Consider the following 24,157-nt stretch of genomic DNA (forward strand, 5'->3'; position numbering starts at 1 on the left):
TAAATTGCTTAATGAGCATCAGCACCTTGACCTATTCCCTATGTTTGCTACCATTGTCTTAAATTTCTCGGAGCCAGTCATGAGCCTAAAACATTGTAGAGTGTTTTAAGACTCTAATTACTAGCAGAATTGTTGTGTGAATGAAGATCGATTTCAAACTTTAACAAGGATTTGGTGTAGGTAGCTCAGTTACCTGGGCACAATTTTTGATTCCTTGGCTGGGGAGAAGAAGAAAAATACGCGCCATGCGCCTGAACATGCTTTGGGTATGGGTCGCCAATACCGCCTTAAAGAATGTTTTCAATGTCAATTGCCAGAAACACAAGACGCGAGCATCACTATTACTAGTACCATTTGTGAACCACAAAAAATATTTTTAATTATTCAAAGCAAACAAAGATCTACTGACTTAAACTTATAGACAAGGTTTTAATTGCCAAAGTTCTTGATTTGGTTTCTAGGTACAACAACCGTGTTGTTCAGTCTTCGTCCAGCCAAAATAGAACAAAACTCCGCACCCCATTTTTCAGAAGTCTACGGATTATAATATTATATTGCTGGGCAGTTGCTAAAAAAGTAAACATTTCTTTCTCTGTTTGGAAAGGTAAACAACGCGTTTGCAAATATAATATCCTATTTTTAACAGCAATGTTCCTAATTGGGGTGGATAGAATCAACTTGAGGTGGAAGAGGATGGATAAGGTTCTCAAACCGTGCCGCGATTATTACAATATGAAAGTAAAATATCGCCTCAAGAATGGCGTAAACATCGGACTGTTCTCTTCTCTGGACAACGGTATAAACAAAGATAATGAGGAAAGTTAGCTTTAAATCCTTCAATCTAAATTCATCTAAATACATCCTAAAGGCATCTAAAACAATCTTGTCCTTTCAATTTCATAAGTAGCCACCACTGGTCTATGGTCAGAAAAGTGGAAACCCTTCAAATAATTACTCAATATACCAAATTGCTTCAACACAATTGAGTAGTATTCATGATGATCCAAATTGTAGAAATTGTTCATCTTCATCACCTCCTTAGCGGCTTCATCGTCATAAGTGCCATCCTTTATTACATGCGGCTTGGTGAAATATGGAGACCAAATATAATCAATAATCGAATATGGTTCATTGCTTACATCAAACCCAGTAAATGTAGTTTCATGCCCATATGCAAATTTCTTATCAATCAAGATTCTACTATCTTTGAAACCGGCTGCAGTCAAGATTCCGTACGGTTCATCTCTTGGTTCGGTATTGAAATCACCGCAAAGGAACGAAGGATAACTGTTGTAATTCTTCATCTTATCAACAATCAATTGCGACGACCGGCGTCTGGCAATGTGACCTCGATGATCATAATGTGTGTTAAACACGTTGAACTTGACTAATGGGTTGAGCTTGCTTTGAAATGTCACCATAGTCACGATCCTTTCCAACGCGGCGTCCCATCCTTTACTTGGCTTTTCAGGCGTAGGACTCAACCAAAATGTGGTGTTCTCCAAGACTAGAAAGTCCTTATGCTTGAACAAGATAGGTGCAAACTCCCCAGCTTCTCGTCCGTCAGTACGGCCAACTCCATAATAAGTCCATTCATCATCGTCATTGGCATTCAATCCTTTCAAAATATCATGCAATTGATTAACAAGCACCTCTTGTAAACAAATGACATTGGCATGGCCTATAGCTGTATTAAATTCCATTGAGTTGATACTTTGTACACGACGCTTAGTCCACAACTTCTCATGAGGGTCACGATACTTGATATTGTCGTAACGGATATTGTTTGTGTATAATCTTAAAGTCAACGTCGGTCCAAGTAATGAAGTTGAGGCAATCTTGGTTTCAAACTGGTAGAATCTGTAAAGGATCAAACAGATGAAAATTGAAGGTATAGCGAAGTAGGTAAACTTCTTCACCAGTCTCGAGCTAAAAACGCGATTGGACTTGGTCATACCGCCAACATGGACGCTATCTTGATACCCATTCAAAGGAGTGGTTTCCTCAGCCATATTCGATACGTATACTTCAATTTCTTTTAAAAGCAATGTTCAGTCTAAGAAACAACTCTAAGGCATTAGATTTGCTCTGCAATTTCGACTCTCGCAATTATGCAGTGGAACAATGTAATGGAGAAAAGGTCACCACGTTGACAAAGCCGCGACAAAGAAAAATAAAAAGAAGCAAATCTCGGGGTAATTCAAACAACTGGTTCCAGCACGACCTTTGGGCTGAGCCCCAATCGCAAATAATTGGGCTGAAAGAGGGGGAAGTTAGCTCTTACAAAGGGTAGTCGTTGCTGGGTCTGTCAATCTCAACATTGATTGTCCTCGTTCGTAATTACTGATATCATTTTATTATTGAACATATTTTGCAGCAATCTGGTGCAAAAAATAAATAGAAAACAACAAATTTATTTCGAAAATTGACTACTTTATATACACTATCTAGTAGCATTATCGTTGTCTCAAAGTTTGGTCGTCATCTTCTGCATCCTCCACTTTCTCAATAGCTCTGTTGATCACAACAATATCATCTCCGTCATCTGATCTGTGCCTATTCTCATTGACCTCCAACTCTGCACTTCGATTACTAAATACAACAAACGTCAAAACACTCGCGATTCCGCCAACCACCAGCACAACGAAAAGGACAATAAAGCAATAGATCACAGTTCTAATAGGATGCGATATGATTGTTGTAACAGGATCAAGCAAAAGCTCAAAAATGAAATCTGAAAAGTCCAAGTATTCCTTCCTCGTCAACAATTTAATGAAGATAACAAATTGACGCAAATTGGATACATCGGCATCATTCAAAATATCGTCAAAATTCGGAGGAGGTGAAACAGGCTCGTTAGGCGCTTTCTGAGGATTCTTTTTCTTGTATTCATATTCCAATTTCTGCTTTACCAGAAATGTTTCATTGCCAATTAATTCAGCTTCGGCAATGGAGTTTCCAAGATAAATATTGTCGAATAGTACTCCGCCATCCATGTTCCATAATTCAAACCCAAGACCACCAACAGGTTTATCCAACTGACCGGGGTTTTCCATTTCATAGTAATCAGGATTGAAAATTCTTCTTGGTTTCCAGGTACCCTGGTAATTGGGGTTGACGATATCCGGAGGGAACCATGGACCTAGATAGTCATCGTTGGCAATCATTGGCGGTGTCCATTTACCACATCCTGTTTCACATTTAGGGTTTACAATCAATGGCGGTTGCCAGTCATTGGGTGCATCTAATGGTCTTATTGCATCTGGGTCGGGTATGTAACGAGGCGCTAATTCATCCCAGTCGTCTGGTTTGACGGCATTAGGGTCTGGAATAATGTGGTGGGCGTGCAATTTTTCGTAATCCTTAGGGGGCTCGACATTTGGGTCAGGTATGTGTTCGCGGTCATCCCAGTCGGCTGGTTTTGTATCATCAGGATCATCAATCATCTTTGGTGGATTCATTGTAGGGGAAAACAAGTTCTCGTCAGTTATTAAATTGCCCAGCTCAACCACCTTCCCATTGATTCTAATCTCAAAGTCGTTATTCTTCCTGATGATCAATGTGTACAAGTTGGTCAAGTCATTAATTCGAGCCAATGGTGGGAATCGTAACTGTTTCTCCTCAATCGTGCCATTAGGCAAAGATTTCCGTAAGATGAAGTAGATTTTATTTTCACTCCCACATTTGTCGGGACCAAACATAATTTGATATGGAGTTTCTGAGTTGAAAAAATGATAGTTAGTCGATTTATCGAGGAGTTTTATATAGGCACCACCACATTCCAACCCTTTTTGTAGTTTCACCTCGTATTGAACTACTAAATCTTTGTCTATATTTTCAATTGTATGCGGTAGTTTATATGCTATTGAGTAATGTGAAGCTCTTGACTTCATGACTAATCCAAAATCATCTTCAAAGGCAGGGTAAATGAATGGTGGTTCAATTGCCCACTCACCTGCATACTTGACAATCTCGTCTCTGCCTTCATCATATTTCTTTGCCCGTGTCACTTTCCATGGCGAATTTGAAAGTGAGGGATAGTCAAACTGCTCAAGAATTGAGTCTGCACTTAATCGCGACTTATCAAAATGGTAAAACTCTAGTGCGTGAACTATCGATGATGAAAGTCCGAGCAAAGCAATAAGGTATTTCATCTGCTTTGATGTTGCCCCAACAGTATTGTCTAAGTTAAATCCCCCTCTCTTGATGGAAAAAAAACAACAATTATTTGTCGTGTCGCAGTATTAATCATCGTGTCGCAATGATCAATTATCTAAATGTCTCATATTTTTTTTTTCTTTTTATCCGCCGTTATTGTTTTATAATAAGAGTAAGCGGATTTATTTAATAATAGAATCAGCAAAAGTAGAACTCATTCCTGCTTTCAACATCAGCCCAGAAGTCATCACAAAATAATGGGGAAAATAACCAGAGTGCGGACAGGCTGTTGGACCTGCAAGAAACGGTATGTCAACCAACCTAACCAGTGTTGTGCAATATTCGCGTACTAACCCCAGATTTTGAAAAGGCACAGGAAATGCGATGAGGCGAAGCCGTTCTGTAACAACTGCAAAAATACCGGACGAAAATGCGAAGGGTATGAGTTACGACTTTCATTTGACTTTTTCCAGCAGGGTGGTGGGAAGAAGAAAAAGGCGCTGCATAAGACGTCTCCAGCGGTTGCCGAGGCGGAGGTAAAGGAACGGTGGTCGAAAGAAACTATGGTCAAACAAGTGGGTGAGGGACCATTGATGCAACCTACTAATGACCCACATTATTCGACGCTGGCCCAAAACCAGAATCAACCTCCAAACGATCTGCATTATCCTTTGCGGGTCCCAAATAAACCTCTACAGCCCACACAAGCGGACAGCCTGCCGACACCTGTACTTGGAACTGCTTCATCAAGTACAAACTTGAACCAATTCAGCAGCACCCTATTTGAAGATCTTCAATCACTTTTGTCGTCAACAATGTATGACCCATTGAGGGAAAGCGACGTCTCACCCGACAGTCAAATCTCACCTTCTTTTTACGATTTTGCCAATTTCGATCTTCAAATTATTGATTTCATGGACAAGTCTCAGATTTTCGATGCTAATCACAGACTATTACTTGATAATTTTGACTCCAAAAGTTCCTCTGGCACCATACCAACGGCGCCGCCTGATACGCCATCCTTATTTGCCATGAGCCATCAAGAAGAAAACATGATGTTGAAACATTTTTTTAAAAAGTTGTTGCCATTGTTGGATGGGCATCCGAAGTCGCCTTGGCCCGATTTAGCATTGCAATATTGTGATTTTGATATAGCCAGGAGCTGTTTCATATCATTGGCTTGTATCCACATGTACGAGAGTCGAGCTGGTGGGAGTGAGCTATACCAAAAGGGTCTTGCTCACATCAACAACACCATGGACCATTTAATACATTACATTCGTGAGAATTCAAACAAGATGAACAATCACCATGATGCCAATGACGCTGCGATTGACACAAACAAGAAGTATATCAGCTATTTTGTCATATTAGTTCTAATGAATGTGCACGTGCTATTTGCTGTTCTCGAAAAGGGCAAGAGCTCCATTGTTCGAGAGTTTTTTAGAATATTCGCTGTCATATGCAAAGATTCTATATTCTACAACCAAGTGTTAAAGACGAGTCACAAAAAGAGGTCTTTGGCAGTTGTACTTAGCTGGTACGATACAGTGGGTGCGATTGTCACTCCAGACTGCCGTGAGCCATTTTGTTCACCGCAATGGTATGGTAGATCTAACGACGATATTTCCACCTCGAAGATGATGGGATGTCCTGGTGAAATCTTTGTCGCAATGGCTGAAGTATGTCACTTGAGACATAAAAAATACAATGGTTCTCTAACATCCGAGGATAAGGATGTCGCATATCTGCGAATACGATATTCGCTAGTAAGTTACCGTGACTACGTTTTAACCCACGAGGAGGATAGCAATGAATCCTACCCCAACCGACTAAATTGTGCATTGTGCTGGTCATTAGCCGTTTGGATTACTTTGAATCGAGTAGTTGAACCCGAGGACTACCTCGCAACGAACCAAAAATTAGCCAGCGAATTCATTCATACTTATGACAATATGGACCCCAAGTCGTCGTTGGTCACACAAATGGTGTGGCCTGTTTATGCTATCGGATGTGAATGCAAGAGTGATTGGGAAAGATCTAATGTGATTCGGTTTATGGAAAATCTTTATGAGAATACAAAAATGGGAACAACTGCGTCGTTGAAAGAAATTGTCCAACAAGTGTGGGAAAGGAACATTACACAGGAGCAGTATTTAACTGAGTGGTTAGGGAAGAATGTTGATTATTTACCAGTGTAGTTATAATGTTTATAGAAATCTTTAATATTATGCGAGAAAGACACAAAGAAAAAGAAAAAGAAAAAGTACTGTATATAAACCTAAGCTCAACGTGGTAGCACCCGTGGTTTCAGCAAACGTGAAGACTTTTTTTCAGAGAAGAAAATTTTTTTTTGTTTGGTTGGCTTTTCTCTTCCATCACATCAAATTTACACAGGCAAAAAAAAAAAAAAATTCTTCACCACTAGTATAATTCCTTTTCTACTTTAGAGTCAATTCACTTCCATAACATTACTACATATCATTACATCATGTCATACACTGATTTCAAAACTCTTGAAACCATCAAATCATTGAATGATTTCTTAAAGGACAAGTCATACTTTGACGACGGGTATGTACCAATTTCTCATTGAGAATAATTATTTATTCTCCCCCCTTTATGCCTTTTGGCGGCTTACACCCACCGTGCCTTCAATTAGGTTATCCAATCAATCAATTGGACTTTACAGCCAACATTTGAAGCTTGTTTCTAATTACTATGATGATCATAATCTTTGGTCCGTGTTTATGAGGTGGCCTCAAGACCCACCGCATGAGTGACAAAGAAGATTTAAATCTTTTATCTGACAGTTACTTTACAAAGTTCAACAAGGGCAAAATTTTTGCCATTGAATAAAGGTTGCGGGTGAGAGGGAGAGAATAAAAACTCATTACATATATACTAACCACTTTGTTTTAGTGCTGAAGCCACCCAAGCTGATGTCTCTGTCTACAAGGCTTTCCAACAAGAATACCCACACTTTGCCAGATGGTTCAACCACATTGCTTCATTCACTGAAGAGTTTGACTCATTGCCAGCTGGTAAGGCCCCAGCTGCTTCTGCTGCTGCTGCCGAAGATGACGATGACGTTGACTTGTTTGGATCTGACGATGAAGAAGTCGATGAAGAAGCTGAAAAATTGAAGCAACAAAGATTGGCTGAATACGCTGCCAAGAAGGCTGCTAAAGGTCCAAAACCAGCTGCTAAATCTATTGTCACCTTGGATGTTAAGCCATGGGATGATGAAACCGACTTGGACGAATTGTTGGCCAACTTGAAGAAGATCCAAATGGAAGGTTTGACTTGGGGTGCTCACCAATGGATTCCAGTCGGTTTCGGTATCAAGAAGTTGCAAATCAACTTGGTTATTGAAGATGCTTTGGTTTCATTGGACGACTTGCAAGCCAGTGTTGAAGAAGATGAAGACCACGTTCAATCTACCGATGTTGCTGCTATGCAAAAATTGTAAGTATTTCGTATAGAATGTATTAAGGAGTACTAGTCGTGGTAATAATTGCTAATGATTGAAAACGTTTAAAATTTTTTATTTATGTTAATCTAAATTCTATCTATATAGTTCTAATTGTCGGCGAATTTCCAGTACGAGCTTTCAAAGTTGGCATAGCACCTGAATTCGTTGCTCAACCCATTCTTGTGTTCTGGATAAAAGTTGGTCACCCGAGTATCAGCAAAGTTCTTGGTAACGACTTCATACACTCTTTCACCAGTTGAAGAGATCAATTTGTACTTTTTATCTCCCGACTTTGTTCTTTCCAATCGTTCGTCTTCCTTCACTAACAAGTTCTTTGCTGCCTGAGCGCTTTTTGTCTGGCATTCTTCCTCCAAAAATGGTGGGTCTATAAGGAGACGATGGCATTTATTTCTCAAATGTTTAGGGATATCATCGGGCTTGTGATAGTCATATGTGCTAAAATGTTCACTACCGGCCAAAACTTTGAACCTTGGGTCATATTCTAATAGGTAAATATGCTTGGTGGGTATCTCATCCTGAGGGAATTGTTTAATGGCTGCATACACTGACGGAGCAGAAGCAACAACAATCACAGTATTCTCATCGGCTCCCTCCAACAAAGCCTTCCCCAATATCCGAGCAGTTTCATCGGTGTACCAAAACTGCGACAATTGCCAGTCTTCTTTGAAATCATCGATTTTTATGTCATCCAAGTTTGCTTGCTGTTGCTCATCGAATTTGTCCTCCGATGCTTTGTACAAAGACTCAAATTTTTCAACTCGCTGTTTCTCCTCTGCTGCAAACTCTTGCAATGCGGCTAAGGCATGTGCAGATAAAGAAAGTGGCTCGTCATCAAACTCAGTCATAGTCTGTTCAACAATGTATATAGTTGCAAAAAAAGCTTCTATGAATGCAACCGAATGCAAACCAACAAAAAATAAACAGACAAAAAAAAAATAAAAAACCTTAAAAGTAAATGACAGTGATTACGTAATCGAAAACTATAAACAGAGAGGAATATAATCAGACACAGTTTTCATCACCTACAATTTGGCCATTAGCAATTCTTGACAAAGCTTTATCCATGATGCTGTTTCCGTTTATCCCTTATGAAGTGGTTGCGTTTACAGCAGAGAAGTTAGCATTTTCAGGGTTTCGAGGTTTACTATTATCGGAACTATGGGCCGTGATTCAACGGGAATTCAAGCAAGAACACGAGCTAAACAATTTCCAAAAGGATATAATCTGGAAGTGGTTATTTTTTGAGTGCAGAGATGAGCAAAACCACGAAGATGTCAAGTTCTATGTCACGTACGATAAAGATCCAATTACCATTGAGTCAAACTATCAATCATTCCTTGCCAAACAAGACAATCCACAGGAATTGAGAGTCCTCCCGACGGAAGAGACTCAGTGTTATTATCTAACAGGTATTTCGAATAATAAGAAGTTTATTCTTACACTTGGTGCGTTTCCCTATCAGTTGTTGCAAGAGATTGCTAGACATGGGGAAAAAGGTACTTGGGCCAGTGATTTACCGCTGGCTACGGGACAAGACAAGCGCTCGATGACTGGACGGTTGAATAAGTTGGAAGAAGCAGGATTAATAGTAAAGGAACACAGATTTTACGAAGAGAAGAGGATACATAGTACTTGGGCTGCGCATTACAAGTTTAGCAATGCCTCAAAGGCTCGCAAAGGCGATGATGATGATAACGGACTTGACCATACGCCGGTGAAGATGCGAAAGTTTATCATGAATGCATTGAAGGAAGCCCATAATAATATACGAACATTTAGGGATTTGAAAGTGGAGCTCAAAATGAATCGAAATTCGCAAGCTGCAAGGCTATTTGGATCAGTGATTGAAAATCTATGTGATAACGGGTATATTGAAAGAATTGATGTCCAAGACCAGGCTCATCCAGCGAGGAAATTATACGCATTGAGGTTTCTTAAAGACTTGCCAAGTCTGAGCACGGAAGGCGGGTATGACGGCTGGGATTTAGGGTTGAAGATGGAGGCAGAGCCCAACAGCAAATTTAATGATGACGATGAAGGCAACGAGTACGTTATAGCAACATTCAATGACATTTACCCACTTACTGCGCAGGTATATCAAACAATTAAAAGTTCTGGAAGTGAAGGCATCATTGCTAAGCAGATTGTAACATCTATTCTGGGGGATGTAAAGCATCGACAAATTACAAGACTTCTAGAAAACAACACCGACTATCTATTCAAAGACGGAGGACTAGAGCCACTTTTAAATTACATCCCTGAGCACGCTAATACGGCGATTGTAAAACAAAGTGAGTCTGATGGAAGACTAAAATATTACAGATACTACACAATAGACAATTTCAAAGCCAAGTTAACAAAGGCACACAAGAAGAAACGGCCAGGACGAAAAACGCTTAACAAATCGCTTGTTGACTTGGAAAAACAATTTTATGTAAAGATGGAAAAGACACCAGCTGGACCATTGCTTGCTATTCCAGATTTCATCAAGCCGGCGGGGGATTCACTGAAGGAGCATGAATCAAAGAACCTGGGGCTAACGGAGAATACAACTGTGGTTAAGAAAGATGGTGAACGGTCTAAGAGGCGGAATGATAAAGCTGCTGCTAACTCGAATGAAACCTGCCACAAGAAGCGAAGATTACGTCAAAGGGAAACAAGTAAGCTGGAGAGAGGTGCTTCGATAGAATTGTGTGATCAAAATGACGATGCTATGGATGTCGATGATGATGAAGATGATTACAAACCGGAAGAGGAAACTAACTCCAAACTGGATAGGAAGGAGTCCTCTGTGGTTAAAATTGAACCCGGCACAGAACAGGATACCAAACCGACCGCAATAGACTCCTCTGATTTGGTATTAAGACACAATGAAAGCCAAGCTCCCACCACCGATCTCTCCAACCGCGTATTTACCCCTCAAATTAAGCAGAAACAGAGAAACACTAGACTCAGGAAGGAAGAAGAGAAATCAAAGATAGATGACGCCGACGTAAAGGGGGCACTTCGACGCGAGCAATTTGTTCAATTGATTACCGAATTGGGAGGAGCAACCTTTACTAGTGCAAAACTCGGTAGGATGCTTGATCAGAGAATACAAGTGGAGAAGCCAACCGATATTAAAACAATTGCTCGTGATATAAACAAACTTGTACATAGTGGTATAATAGAGGTGCAAGTGGTACCAGTGCACCAAAGTGGAAGGGAGATCAATCGAAGATTGATTATTTTGAATGACCCCAAGCATCGCCCAACTGATGAATTCATTGAACAAATCAAGTCCAAGAGCAAAGAGCCGATAAAGAATACCGCAGAGAGAGGCGAGCAGATGCCCCGCAGGCTCGTGGAGACAGAATATACACTCATAAATACCAGGGAAGCTTTAAAGAGAAGGACTACAAGGCTAAGCTCCTTGAAGAGCAAGGATACTTCACAAAGGAGCCGTGAACGAGCCCGGGTTAAAGTCAAGCTGGAGTTTGACAGTGTTTTGGACTTTAGTATTGATCAAAACTCGCCTAAAGATTTTGCAGGGACATTTGAGGGCCAATTGGGTACATTTGAATTAGGTCTGACAGGTGTTGCAAAGAGAGGTGAAGCCAAAAAGAGTAGTCGTACTAAAGGCAAGAGAAAAGTCAAAGCCGAACACAAGCGCAAGCAGCACAAAATCAAAACTGAATTCGACATCAGCGATACGACCGCACTTTTCAGAGCTATCAGTATATGTAAGGCTTTCAACAAGTCATTCATCAATTATGACTTGGTTGCGTCTTTTTTCAAAGACTGTGATGCAAAGTCGTTGAAAAGAACGTGGGTACATGTTAGAAAACAAGTTGGTGGGCTTGATGCCGTCAACAAAGGGGTGGAAGAGTTTGAGCGAATCGTAATGAAAGGTATCGAGGAACTTTATATTACAGTTCAAGATTTAGAGACAATTGACCTTCCGTTTTACCTTGATTTATGGGCCACTTTTGATACGTCCAAAATTGAGATCCTTGACAAGTTCCCACTATATTCTACTTTGGAAGAGAATATGGCTAATTATAGCAAAAAGCACACGGTTGAAATTCAAAGCGATTTATTTGACCAAATTGATTCAGACTCAATGAAGCAAAAGGAGGAAGCTCTTGCAAATGCGCCCTTTTTCTACTCTATACCACAGCAGTTGACATTGGATCCATTAGAACCGATCAAAACTACAATAAAAGCGGTGTACAGGCACCCCAATAGGAAACAAGCTAAACAAGTCAAAGAAGTTTTATCACAATTTGACCCCGCAGATGTCGAAGCAGCTTTCAAAGATTTGGAAAACGAGAAGGAAATTGTTCGTGTTGATGATGATACAAATCAATATAAATTGACCGAAAAGGTATATTCTGGTCTTACATCTAAACTTGGGGTTACTTTTTTCAAACATGCCGATTTGTTTAGGGAAAATATAATTGAGGTGATGGAATCGCAACGAGGTTTACTTTTGTCTCAGGGTATTGAAGATGGTAGTGTTGCCGAGATATTGAACTTGGTATCTACAAACGGAGTTTCGTTGAGTCATATCGACAGCGATTACACCTTTGAAGGGTACGAATCTAGATCTATGGATAAGGATGCCTTGAATTGCGACTTGATTGTGTTTAAAGGCGCCACCAATGACCCCATAAATCAAAGTGTCTCAAAGGTGCGAGTGCCAGTGGGCAAGCCCTGTTCTTACGTTTGGGTCGATATTGATGGTCAAATTGATGGCAAATTGTGGACTCATATAATTGTTTCCTTGTTGTACATTATCCATTATAGACCTGGTATTCCAGCTACTTGGTTGTATGATAAGGTGCATAATTTGTTGAGTGTTGACGAATTTGAAGTTGTTACAAAGTGGCTTGCTGATTCCAGATGCATTGAAGTGGGTGAATATTCTGGAATTCTCTCTACTCCCAATTGGCTGTCCCTATTCGGTTACGATTAATGTATAGGTTTGCTTACTAGCCGCAAACTAATACAATATCAATACTGCGGTTCACAATCTTCTACAAGGCAATCACAAACCGGACTGTCAACCAATCTGTCATTGACTTGGTCAAACATTATTTGGGAACAGCTCGATTTACAGGAGCTATTTCAAGAAAATTTCCGGAAAGGCAATTCAAGGCTTAAATTTCAAAGAGAACGCAAATGCTCTCAAATTTGAGGAGTTGGAAGGAAAATTGACCTCCATTTCAAGCTACTTCAAGGACAGAAGGGGCATTCAGTTGAAGTATCCAACTTTGCCATTGCTTGAGATTGTCTCTTTTTGCGTATTTTCCTATAGAAGTTGTCTTGATTGTGCCTCATCAACAGTTCAAAGGAGATATTTGGGATACAGGAACTATAATTAGATTAACCGCTATGTGACCAATGAATAAAGCTAAACTCACCACGTAGCAGAAAACATCAACCTTTGGCGAACCAAACTTTGGTTAAGTTGGTTCGCAATTTGCAAAAGTACCATCGAGAGTTTTGTCGGCACCTGTAATCGAGTACAAGAACAAAAAAATCGTCTTCAAAAAGGAAACACTTAAAGGAAAAGGTAAAAAAGCCAAGGGCAACTGGATCCTTGAAAGAGCACAGCTTGTTGAATCACACAAGAGTAAGAACATTTACACATTTGGTGTGTGTATTTTGAAGAATCAGCGTTTGGAAAGAAAAAAGGATGACTTGACAGAAGCACGCTCACTTCCTTTTGAAGATTTGGATAATTTCAACAAGCTTTGCACTGTACTGATATTCCTGTACATTGTTATGTTTTGCATGACGAAAATGAGTACACCTCAGACGACATACAAAAGATTACTTATAATCTCTGTCACACTTTCAGTAGAGCTACCAAGAGTGTCAAGAGTGTACCTGCAGTGTATTACATCGATTTCTTGTGTAAGCATGGAAGGTATTATGTTGACTCAGCTGTGAAAGAAGGAGCTTCTCAAGAATTCCATGTTTTATATTTAGTTCATCTGTTCCAGATTTGATATTAATTCAGTTTAGTAGTGCTTATTATATTATTTATGGTGTGATTTATCTACTACACAATATGGTGTAAAGAGAATTGTTTGAATAAAATAACCATGCAATATTTCTGTCACTTTAATAGTACTCCCCCCGTCCAGTGTAATTCAGGTCTTGCTTTTCTTGCGTTTGTCTTGGTGAATAAGCACCAACTTGGGACACGGGTATCTTGCACCCAATTGGCCATTTAGAGTCACTGTTTACCGCCGACCAATGTACTAGTTCCTGAAAGTACAAGGTGTTGTTTTCCAGAGATATTTTGAGATTCAACTTTATCAACTGATCGAATAGATACGACAAATCGTTTAAAATTATCCCCGATTTCCCACTAAATGCCGACTTGTTTATGTCCAAGGTGGAAACTGAATTTAGGTTCAGGAGTATGTTTTCTTGTTTTCGTTGCGATAATTTATCTCTAAATTGTTTCAATGTGACTTTTCTACTTATAAATGATGACGTGGGTAGATCCTTTTTGCTCTGAAGCGACAACAAACTAAACTGGATCAATCCAAGTGCATTGCCAAACTTATTATCTCGGTAACTCTGTACAGCTAGGTAGAATCCAGCATAAGCACTAACATACTTTGTGATAATCTGCAAGTACGTGTCCCATTCAGAATAATCTAAATTTATTACTCCAGGGCCTGTTTTCACGCTCTTTTCCACAGAAAGATTGAGATCATCGAGTAGGCGTTGAATAACATCTAGCTCATTCATACAATAAATCGCAACCTTGGCCAAGGTCATACTGTTGCCTGCACTGACAATTTCCTCTTGGTCAAACGTATATCGGCTGATCCATAAAAATTTGGATAGTATCGACATTTGTATTGATAAATCCGTAACCTTCATAATGGATGAAAAAATGGTTGCATTGACATGTAACACACCTTCGTTTAGTTGTGGTTTATCTCCCCCTATCTGTTCAGCAAATAACATCATTGAGATTGACTTTTTATATAAACTCATGACTTGTTTCCAGTTTTCGTTATAATCCTCTGGCTTTGCAGGGGGCTCTAGGTCCAAATTTATTGTCTCATTTGCTAAATCAGATGCTACTCTGTTATATATTAAAGCTATCGATATCAATGTCATGGAGAGCTCATTAGATAAGGTCCATTTGTTGACAACGGGCTTGTTTGATTTCACCTTGAAGAGCTTCATCTTGATTTCACCCTTTGACACGCTTGACCAGGGAATATTGGTGCTTATAAATGCATTTGAAGCATCTACCGATTCAGCTAGCTCAATGACTGCATCAAGATACTGCTCAAGGTTTATCACATACCGAATTGATTCATTATAATTGGACAAACTTGGCACTTGTAGGGAGGATCGCAACGTTAAAACATTTTGGGGTAATGCCAGGCTTGGGTCGTTTAATTGAACTGGCATGGGAGGTGTATTTGGGAGAACAATCATACTTCTGGAATCTATCTGTGGGTAGGGCGCGGACTGCCTCTGGTATAAGTGTAGAGCGTGTTTGATTTTTGGCGTGTGGTCTATTTATAGAGCCGGCCAGCTTTTGCGTTTTTTTTTTCCCGAGGCGCCTCAAAAACACCCATCACCCATATTGATCGCACCAACAAGGTTACCACTTGGACCCACATACAAGGAATACTGTGATTGCTACCGTTATGCTGCAAATCGTTGACGACGAAAACTATGGTATAGTTATTGATTCGGGATCTTCAGGGTCTAGGATACAGATTTACAAGTGGACGAATCCCAAGTCGCAGTCAAAGTCCACTGATCCAGAGATACTTCTGTCTCCACCCAAGATTTCACTACATAAAGACTGGACAAAGAAGATAACACCAGGTATTTCCACGTTCAGGTCAAAGGACCAAATTAAGCAGATATGGCCCAATCATTATTCGGAGTTGATGAAATTTGCTGAGGGCATTATACCTACTGAAAACCATTCTCAAACGCCCGTGTTTGTCTTAAGCACAGCCGGGATGAGGTTAATACCGAAAAAGACTAGGAAGAGTATCTTAGCCGAAACATGTTCATCTATCAGGAAATATACAAATTTTTATTTGCCCAATTGTGAGAATTTTGTGCAGACAATCGATGGTTCGACGGAAGGTATATATGGCTGGTTGGGCTTGAACTATTTGATGGGTCAGTTTAACAACTACGATGCCAAATCAGACAATCATGAATCGATCGGATTTATGGATATGGGAGGCGCGTCGACACAAATTGCTTTTGTTCCGTCTTCGAAGGGCCAAATTGAAAAGCACAACAATGATCTTTCAAAAGTGACGCTACGAAATATAAATGGTGAAACGCAAAAATGGAATGTCTTTGTTGAGACATGGCTTGGATTTGGTGCTAATGAAGCACGACGGAGATTTATTGAGCTGTTGATTAATTTGTCCTTGGTCAATGACAACGCAGGCAATAGCATCAGTGACCCTTGTCTACCACGAACTGCCCATACATCTTACAATCTAGAAGGAAAATCTTACGAGATAATTGGAGCAGGTAATTACGAAATGTGTATCAAATCTATTTATCCGTTATTGATGAAGTCCATACCGTGTGTGGATGAACCTTGCTTGTTTAATGGAATTCATGGGCCCAAAATGGATTTTGAGAAGGACAAGTTTGTTGGGATATCTGAGTACTGGTACACCGCCAATGACATTTTTCATAGTGGAGGTGAATACGATTACAAAGCTTTCAATGTTAAAGTGAAAGAGTACTGTGAGAGCCATTGGAGTACTATCTTGCTGAATTGGGAAAAGGGTGACTACTCAAAACTTGATCCCAATAAGTTTTTGAAAGATGCATGCTTTAAAGCGAGCTGGGTGATGAATGTTCTCCACGAAGGATTTGGGCTTCCCAGAATTGGATTTGAGTTGGATTCCGACAAGGAAAAGGACAAACAGCCAGATGATGTCACAGATAAACATGTGCCGTTCAAAACAGCTGACTCAGTCGGTGGAGAAGAATTATCCTGGACATTAGGGAAAATGTTATTATTTGCGTCATCTCAAATTGATCCTGCAAAGTCTAAAGAAAAGTTAGAGATCGGAATATACCCTAGCGAGATCTCCGAAAAACACTTTATCCCAGGTGGAGCGGTAGGTGAGGTACACCTTTTAGATTATGATAGTGATGACGAAAGAGATTCGCCATTGGGTTTGGCATTCTATTCACTTATAGTCTTTTGCTTTTTCGGCTATTTATTATATACCTTTGGCTTTGGTCAACTGGGAAGCTGGAAAGGAAAGCTTAGGAGATTACGAGTCCCCGCTGTGGTTAGACAAAGAATTGCCTACGTGGGTTCTAAGGTTCCAGGGTTTGAGAAGTTGCTTGGGACAATTTCGCTGTACGATCGTATAGATCAGGACATTAATTTAGAAGAAGGAGCTGGGATGGGCCCTAACAGCAGTTCGTCACCCTCGTTGCAAGCAGCGGACACTACTTTAGGTGCATCGGTGTTGCGTACTAGACTGGCAATCGGGTTGGATACTGACTTTGACCAATCGCCAATTCCACGTTTCAACTCGTCTAGCCCAGTTACAAACACCAGTAACTACAATTCCAAAATTAATGACTTTTTGAACAGACCGTTTGTTGTTCCTAAGAAGAGCTCGTTCTATCAAGCTTCAGAGAGAAATAGTAGAGAGTCGCTATCGAGGAGCTTGAGTAATTTATCATCACACAGATCAAAGCCATCCATAGACTAGTTAGAATAAAATACAACACTCACATTGTGATAGATTGAATAATGGTGTAGGACTTGCTTTATTTTTTTCCGTTGTTTTACGATATGTTTTTCGGGCTAATTTAAATTCTGTTTTAGAGAATATGTGCTAGACAAGACTGTTTCTTCTGTTGAATTAACCAGATCTGATAGGTTTTGCTAATTTTCAAAGAATGCAGTCCATCACTGTCTTCTGCTTAGCGTGCTTTCTAACTGGAGCTGCTCATTCCGCAATAGTACCATTCAAGGACTCGGTGGAAATCGTATTCACACCAGAGGATATCAAAAAAGGTACAGACTATGTCTTGTGGAAGGTCCCTACCGTCAAGAACAATTTCAAAACAACAGTCAAGCAGAAGTTACTAAACAGGTTGTTATCTAAAGACCTTCAAGAGTTGAGGTTAAATTCTCGGTATCAAGAGAGCAAAGGATTGTCGCAAAATAATCAAGTGCAGGCTGAAGATACTACATCTGGTTTAGTGGTGCTGGAAAACACCCCTTTGCAGAATATTCAACTTGAAGTGCAAAGACCAAAGGGTGTTGTAAACTCTGTTTTGAAAGGACCGTCCAAGACTGAAAAACCACAGGGGAAAGTGAGATACTTTGATGAGAAGAAAGAGATAACCCAACAGGCGGTGGGCCTAAATGACTTGCAGACAAAAGAGAAGGTTATAGAAAAGGCACAGAAAGACCTTGGTGAGCATGTAGGATACCTGAAGCCGTCCAAAATCAAAAACCAGAAACATAATTTTGACATAGGAGTCAAGATACCCACAGATGAAGGTAAAAGCGAGGATAGCGACAGCGAAAGTGAATCGAAAAAAAACTGAAGGGTCGTTTGGTGATATTTGTTTGTCGTATGTTTTGTCTCTTAATTGGTACCATGTTAACTGCCTACTCTTTAAATATCTTGATTTTTATGTGTACCTATTGATTGCAAAATACAAAACATCCTCTCTTGATCAATTTGTCTTTGTGTAACTGTGATTTGTGTAGGGAGATGCTTTGATGTTTTTTTTTCTTCTTTCTTCTTTTTCTATGCGAAACATTTTAAGGGCATCTCATCTACAATAAATTGATTTAGTTAAGTTACCACTTCTATTGCAACAAACAGCACCCACAAGTATGAGAGTCAAGAAGCCGACTTCCAAAAGAGTCACCACTCGTATGAGAGAAGGTATCAAGAAGAAAGCAGCAGCAAAGAGAAGAAAAGACAAGAAAATAGCCAAGAAAGACGTTACCTGGAAATCAAGACGTACAAAAGATCCAGGAATTCCAGCCAGTTTTCCATACAAAGACCAAATAATATCTGAATTAGAGGAAAGTAGACGTGTGGAGAAAGAGAGGAAAGAGGAGCTCAAATTGCAGAGGCAAAGGGAAAAAGAGGAAGCGTTGGCTAGGGGAGAGGAAGTTGATGACAATGATATGGAGGATGAGGAGCTTGGTGAAGAAGATGATGGAGCAAACGGTTTGGCTGCATTGCTTGAGTCAGCTCAATCTGCTGCTAAAGAGTACAATGGTGAAGATGACAGTGATGACAATGAAATGATTGACTCTGATGAGGATGTGGAGTACGAATTGAGCGAAGCTGAAGATGATGAGGAGGATGAAGAAGCAACAGGCTTAGAAAAGTCACGTAAGTCCTACGACAAGATATTCAAATCCGTTGTTGAAGCATCCGATGTCGTTTTATATGTTCTTGATGCAAGAGATCCAGAATCCACCAGATCAAGGAAGGTAGAGCAAGCGGTGTTGCAAAACCCAGGAAAAAGACTTATTTTGCTTTTAAATAAAGTCGACTTGGTTCCTACAGATGCTTTAAACCAATGGCTCAACTTTTTGAACTCGTCATTCCCAACATTACCCATCAAGGCTAGCCCCGGTGCAACAAACGCAAACTCTTTCAACAAGAAATTAACAGGAACTATAACGTCTGATTCTTTAATGAAGTCATTGAAAAGCTATGCCAACAAATCGAACTTGAAACGATCAATAATTGTTGGAGTCATTGGTTACCCTAACGTTGGTAAATCTTCAATAATCAATGCCCTTACAAAGAGGCACAATAACAGCTCTAAAGCTTGCCCAGTTGGAAATCAAGCTGGTGTCACAACTTCAATGAGGGAGGTTAAAATTGACAACAAGTTAAAGATTTTAGATTCTCCTGGTATTGTTTTCCCAGATGAGATTATAAATACTAAAAAACAATCGAAGCAGCAACAAATGGCCAAGTTGGCATTATTGTCGGCCATACCACCTAAGCAGATTACCGACCCAACTGGTGCTGTTAAGTTGCTTTTGAAAAAGTTTTCTCAAAATACTGAAATGGCTGAAGGATTGAAGCAGTATTATGATTTGCCTCCATTACCATCATCTGACTTGGAAGAGTTTGCTAAGCACTTTTTGATACATATTGCAAGAACAAAGGGAAGATTGGGTAAAGGCGGTGTACCTAACTTGGAGTCAGCCGCAATGGCTGTTCTCAATGATTGGAGAGATGGTAGAATAATCGGTTGGACTCTACCTAAAGCATCAAAACGGAGTGCTGCTGATACTGAAGTAAGTTTGGATGGACCAAAGAGCTCATTGCGTGGGGAGAAGGAGCCACCAAAAGTAGAACAGACTACAGTTGTTACCGCTTGGGCAAAGGAATTTGATTTAGATGGTCTATTAGGAGACAACTTTGGTCTTGAGTAGGACATATATATGTGTACCATAGATTCGTTTAATCTTTCTTCATCCTTGTTTTTAAATCCTGTTCGAGTTTGGGCACTGTTACCAAATTGGACATTATGCTTAAATTTTGAACAACTAGATCATTGTGACCTCGTAGCAATTCTGTCATGGGTTTTTGTAGTCGGTGAATACTCTCATTCAATACTGCGTATGGATCGTGTGGGGGGACTCGATTACTGGGCTCCTGCTTCAGCATGGTTGTCTTGAAAGAAGATAGCCATCGGGGTTTTGAAATTATTTTCGTGTCGCGCATATTTTCCTTTACGCGTATCACTTTACAATTGCACCACCACCATCACCATCACCACCAAACATGCAAATAATTGATGATATTGAAGATGACTGGGAGTTTTCAGATGATGATAACGACCCAGTAATACAAGACGCAATAAACGGAGGTCAATTAGTCCAGAAGCAAGCAAAGAAACAAAAGCCACGACTGCAGAGACTGCAACAACTGCAACAATCAGCTTCAAAGATCCCACCAGCAAAGAACTCCAAACAGGACACTACTGTTGCTCCGAAGACAACCACCCCAACCCCCAAAAGAACTATCCAGCATATACTACCCATATTACCTAAAATAAATATCCCTACTCACCATGAAATGGACTTTGGAAACTTGCACACCTATATCTACCCAACCAATTTTGAAGTTCGAGACTATCAATATAACATTGTCAGAAAAGCATTCTATGATAACTTATTGGTTGCATTACCCACGGGGTTGGGAAAGACGTTTATTGCATCCACGGTTATGCTAAACTTCCTACGATGGTTCCCCAATTCCAAAATCATATTTATGGCCCCAACTAAACCATTGGTGGCACAACAAATCAAAGCTTGTTGTTCGATAACGGGTATATCTAGCTCCAAGGTTGCCATATTGTTGGAGAAGACCAAGAAGAATCGAGAAGAGATATGGAATTCGCGTCAGGTGTTCTTCACAACACCTCAAGTGGTTGAAAATGACTTGGCCTCTGGTGTGGTAAACCCAAAGTCAATAGTACTATTGGTTATCGATGAAGCACATAGAGCAAGGGGAAACTATGCCTACAACAACGTGGTCAACTTTCTCCGTCGTTTTAATGATTCCTTTAGGACTTTGGCATTGACGGCAACACCAGCAGCCGACGTAGATGGTGTACAAGACGTCATTGATAACTTAAAAATCTCCAAGGTTGAAGTTAGAACGGAGCAAAGCATTGACATTATCAAGTACATGAAGAGAAAGAAAATCAGTCGACGAACGTTGAATACATCACTGGAGATTCAAAACTGTGTTGGTTTGTTGTCGAGAGCAATTGCCCCGGTTTTGAAATCAGCTAATGAAAAAGGGTTGCTTGAAGTCACTGATCCTGCACACATCAATGCTTTTAAGTGCATGGAAGCTTCACGAAGACTTATTGCCAATCATTCAATTCCAGAAGGCCTCAAATGGGCCAACTATTTTATCCTACAGCTTCTTGGTACGGTTGGACAATGTTATCGACGATTGAATATCTACGGAGTGAACTCGTTTTATAGTTATTTTATCAACAAGTATAATGAGTTTGACACTAAGTGGAATAAGAAAAAGTCCAAGAATAAGTTGAATGCTGACTTTTATTATAGCGAACCCATTAAGGAGCTAATAGAGAGTCAAGAACATACATTATCCAGTCAAGCCTACAGTCATCCGAAAATTGAAGCACTTATGGAAGAGCTTGAAGACTTTTTCCAAGAAAAACATGATGATGCTAGTTCTCGAGTAATCATTTTCACGGAATTTCGAGAATCTGCGTTGGAAATTGTCAAGAGTATTGAGAAGGCAGGAGACGAATTTAAACCACATATTTTCATAGGACAGGCCAAGGAGAAGGAGAAATTTGACGTGGAGAATTTTGGTAACAAGAAGGGAACCAAGAAGAAATCAAAAAAGGATGATCATGCGAGGGACTCTCTGCGTACCAGCTCCGAAAACGCTCAAATAAGCGGTATGAATCAGAAATTACAAAAGGAAATAATCAAAAAGTTCAAGAATGGAGAGTATAATATTCTAGTGGCCACTTCAATTGGAGAAGAAGGGTTGGATATCGGTGAAGTTGATTTGATTGTTTGCTACGATTCGACTTCGTCACCAATAAAGAATATTCAGCGAATGGGTAGAACCGGTCGTAAGAGGGATGGAAAGGTTCTTTTATTATTTTCAAGCAATGAAGAGTCAAAGTTTGATAAAGCAATGGCAGGATATGAATACATTCAAAGTCATATAATGAAGGGTGACTTGATTACTTTGTGTCCTCAAAATAGAATCATACCCGATCAATATACACCAGAAGTGGTTGAGACCTTTATTGAAATTCCTGAAGAGAATGTAGAAATTGAACAAGAAGATGATGAAGATGAAATTATTAAAATTGCCACTCAATACATGTTGGGAAATACACCAAAGAAGAAAAATACTCATGGGAAGAAACAACCAAAACATCAAAAGAAGTTTTTCATGCCTGATAATGTTGATACTGGGTTTAAAAATGTTTCTGAAATGTTAAAGGAGGTAAACAATAAGGCGAAAACTAAGTCACCTCCCCGTCGGCGGATCAAAACTGCGTTAGATTTTCTTGAATCTGATAGTGATGATGATCTAGAGATTACAACGGAGAGAAGCTTGAGAAATGAAAATGTAGGAATCAGCAAGGAAAGGGTTTTGGAGAACGGAGATGCGGATGAGGATTTGGAGGATGATGATATAGAGATTACAATGGTGAGAAGCTTAGACAATGACGATCATCCAAATACTACAGAAAGCAACGTAGTCATTTTCACTGATGTATCAAATGCCAAAGATGAAGAGTTGGATCATCATCATACTCCATCGACCAGTTTCAATTCAGCGACAGATAATAATTTTAAACCACCGGCGGGAGAATCCAGTACAGTTGACGAAATTGACCTCCTTAATGATTCCTTTTCATTCAGTGATAATGATGACGTTGAGGATTTTGAAGTACCAGCTCAGCAAGTCGATGTCCCAGCTAAAGAACTGAGAAATGATTCACATAATGTTCAAAGCTTATCAAACTCACAAAACTCTCAAAACTCACAGACCTCGCAAAGGACGCTTGGAATTAAAAAACAACAGCATGTTCTAAATCTCGACCATTTACCAAGAAAGCGCATATTAATTCGTGATGATGAGTTGGATTCATATGAAAGTATAACCAGCACATCGACACAAAAGAAAAGGTCATTAGGAGTGAAGAAACCAAGAAGAATAGAGTCAATAAGCGCAGCTGTACTGAAAGTCAAGCCAGTTCACCACTACGTGAATCAGGGAGAATCAACCCCAAGTGAATCTGCGATAACACATGATACAGATAAAGGAGTTGCCACTGGAAGGGCTGCTGTTTGTAAAGACGATTATGATGATGATAACCTTTTGGATGATGATTTAGACGATGTAATTGCTCATTATACTGGTATAATTAACAAGTGAGTAAAATACATTACATCCACACGTGACTTTTAATATACAGGAACAAATGAAAATGAAAACTTTTTTTCATTAAACGAAAACAAATTTTTCCAATTTTTCTTCTTCTTCTTCTTCTTCTTCTTCTTCTTCATCTTTATGCAGGGGCATTACGTGTTTCAGTGAGGATTCAGTCCGAGATCATGTTTTTGCTGGTTGAAAACTTATAAACCTGACAACTTCTTGTTTGATTTATGTATTTTATACATTTTACAAATGAGAGAATTTTTGGAAAACCATTCTCCTCACCCTTTTTTATTATGAATCTTTATCGAAAATGGATGAATGGAATCTTTTGATTTATTTTTTCCATTTCGAAGATTAGAACCAGTTGGAGATTGTGATGACGATGATAGCGATGATCAATTGATTTACTGTTGTTGATTCATCTTCTCCAGAACTTAAGTTTTAGGCTTTGAGTTTGTTGTGGTGAAGGATTAATATATTTCATCATACTCCGAGTGTAATGCTTTTGATCTACTGGAGAAGATGGAAAACA

At 39.7% G+C, this 24,157-nt stretch overlaps 11 protein-coding genes across 11 annotated transcripts; 7 read left to right on the forward strand and 4 right to left on the reverse strand. All coding sequences in view use genetic code 12, as the record gives it.

Annotated features, from left to right (window-relative positions):
* Positions 1-872: 872 nt before the first annotated feature.
* CANMA_003612 (uncharacterized protein) lies at positions 873-2,012 on the reverse strand (the record flags this gene model as incomplete). Its single annotated transcript, XM_051815803.1, has 1 exon — positions 873-2,012. One exon carries the CDS (start codon positions 2,010-2,012, stop codon positions 873-875), a length of 1,140 nt encoding a protein of 379 aa, XP_051670748.1.
* A 444-nt stretch (positions 2,013-2,456) lies between these two features.
* On the reverse strand, positions 2,457-4,154 carry CANMA_003613 (calnexin; the record flags this gene model as incomplete). Its single annotated transcript, XM_051815804.1, has 1 exon — positions 2,457-4,154. The coding sequence occupies one exon, from the start codon at positions 4,152-4,154 to the stop codon at positions 2,457-2,459; it is 1,698 nt and encodes a 565-aa protein (XP_051670749.1).
* A 261-nt stretch (positions 4,155-4,415) lies between these two features.
* Positions 4,416-6,359, forward strand: CANMA_003614 (Zn(II)2Cys6 transcription factor; the record flags this gene model as incomplete). Its single annotated transcript, XM_051815805.1, has 3 exons — positions 4,416-4,465; positions 4,529-5,840; positions 5,895-6,359. The coding sequence occupies 3 exons, from the start codon at positions 4,416-4,418 to the stop codon at positions 6,357-6,359; spliced, it is 1,827 nt and encodes a 608-aa protein (XP_051670750.1).
* A 290-nt stretch (positions 6,360-6,649) lies between these two features.
* On the forward strand, positions 6,650-7,630 carry EFB1 (translation elongation factor 1 subunit beta; the record flags this gene model as incomplete). Its single annotated transcript, XM_051815807.1, has 2 exons — positions 6,650-6,732; positions 7,081-7,630. The coding sequence occupies 2 exons, from the start codon at positions 6,650-6,652 to the stop codon at positions 7,628-7,630; spliced, it is 633 nt and encodes a 210-aa protein (XP_051670751.1).
* Positions 7,631-7,740: 110 nt separating this feature from the next.
* On the reverse strand, positions 7,741-8,499 carry CANMA_003616 (protein-lysine N-methyltransferase; the record flags this gene model as incomplete). The annotated part of the gene is made up of 1 exon (XM_051815808.1): positions 7,741-8,499. One exon carries the CDS (start codon positions 8,497-8,499, stop codon positions 7,741-7,743), a length of 759 nt encoding a protein of 252 aa, XP_051670752.1.
* Positions 8,500-8,717: 218 nt separating this feature from the next.
* CANMA_003617 (transcription factor TFIIIC subunit) lies at positions 8,718-12,611 on the forward strand (the record flags this gene model as incomplete). The annotated part of the gene is made up of 1 exon (XM_051815809.1): positions 8,718-12,611. One exon carries the CDS (start codon positions 8,718-8,720, stop codon positions 12,609-12,611), a length of 3,894 nt encoding a protein of 1,297 aa, XP_051670753.1.
* Positions 12,612-13,765: 1,154 nt separating this feature from the next.
* Positions 13,766-15,109, reverse strand: CANMA_003618 (uncharacterized protein; the record flags this gene model as incomplete). The annotated part of the gene is made up of 1 exon (XM_051815810.1): positions 13,766-15,109. One exon carries the CDS (start codon positions 15,107-15,109, stop codon positions 13,766-13,768), a length of 1,344 nt encoding a protein of 447 aa, XP_051670754.1.
* A 215-nt stretch (positions 15,110-15,324) lies between these two features.
* On the forward strand, positions 15,325-17,391 carry CANMA_003619 (apyrase; the record flags this gene model as incomplete). The annotated part of the gene is made up of 1 exon (XM_051815811.1): positions 15,325-17,391. The coding sequence occupies one exon, from the start codon at positions 15,325-15,327 to the stop codon at positions 17,389-17,391; it is 2,067 nt and encodes a 688-aa protein (XP_051670755.1).
* A 190-nt stretch (positions 17,392-17,581) lies between these two features.
* CANMA_003620 (uncharacterized protein) lies at positions 17,582-18,238 on the forward strand (the record flags this gene model as incomplete). Its single annotated transcript, XM_051815812.1, has 1 exon — positions 17,582-18,238. The coding sequence occupies one exon, from the start codon at positions 17,582-17,584 to the stop codon at positions 18,236-18,238; it is 657 nt and encodes a 218-aa protein (XP_051670756.1).
* Positions 18,239-18,533: 295 nt separating this feature from the next.
* Positions 18,534-20,105, forward strand: CANMA_003621 (RNA-binding GTPase; the record flags this gene model as incomplete). The annotated part of the gene is made up of 1 exon (XM_051815813.1): positions 18,534-20,105. The coding sequence occupies one exon, from the start codon at positions 18,534-18,536 to the stop codon at positions 20,103-20,105; it is 1,572 nt and encodes a 523-aa protein (XP_051670757.1).
* A 352-nt stretch (positions 20,106-20,457) lies between these two features.
* On the forward strand, positions 20,458-23,622 carry MPH1 (3'-5' DNA helicase; the record flags this gene model as incomplete). The annotated part of the gene is made up of 1 exon (XM_051815814.1): positions 20,458-23,622. The coding sequence occupies one exon, from the start codon at positions 20,458-20,460 to the stop codon at positions 23,620-23,622; it is 3,165 nt and encodes a 1,054-aa protein (XP_051670758.1).
* Positions 23,623-24,157: the final 535 nt, after the last annotated feature.

The sequence above is a fragment of the Candida margitis genome (assembly GCF_024628925.1).
Source record: "Candida margitis strain CBS 14175 chromosome Unknown scaffold34, whole genome shotgun sequence".
Lineage (NCBI taxonomy): Eukaryota > Fungi > Ascomycota > Pichiomycetes > Serinales > Debaryomycetaceae > Lodderomyces > Lodderomyces margitis.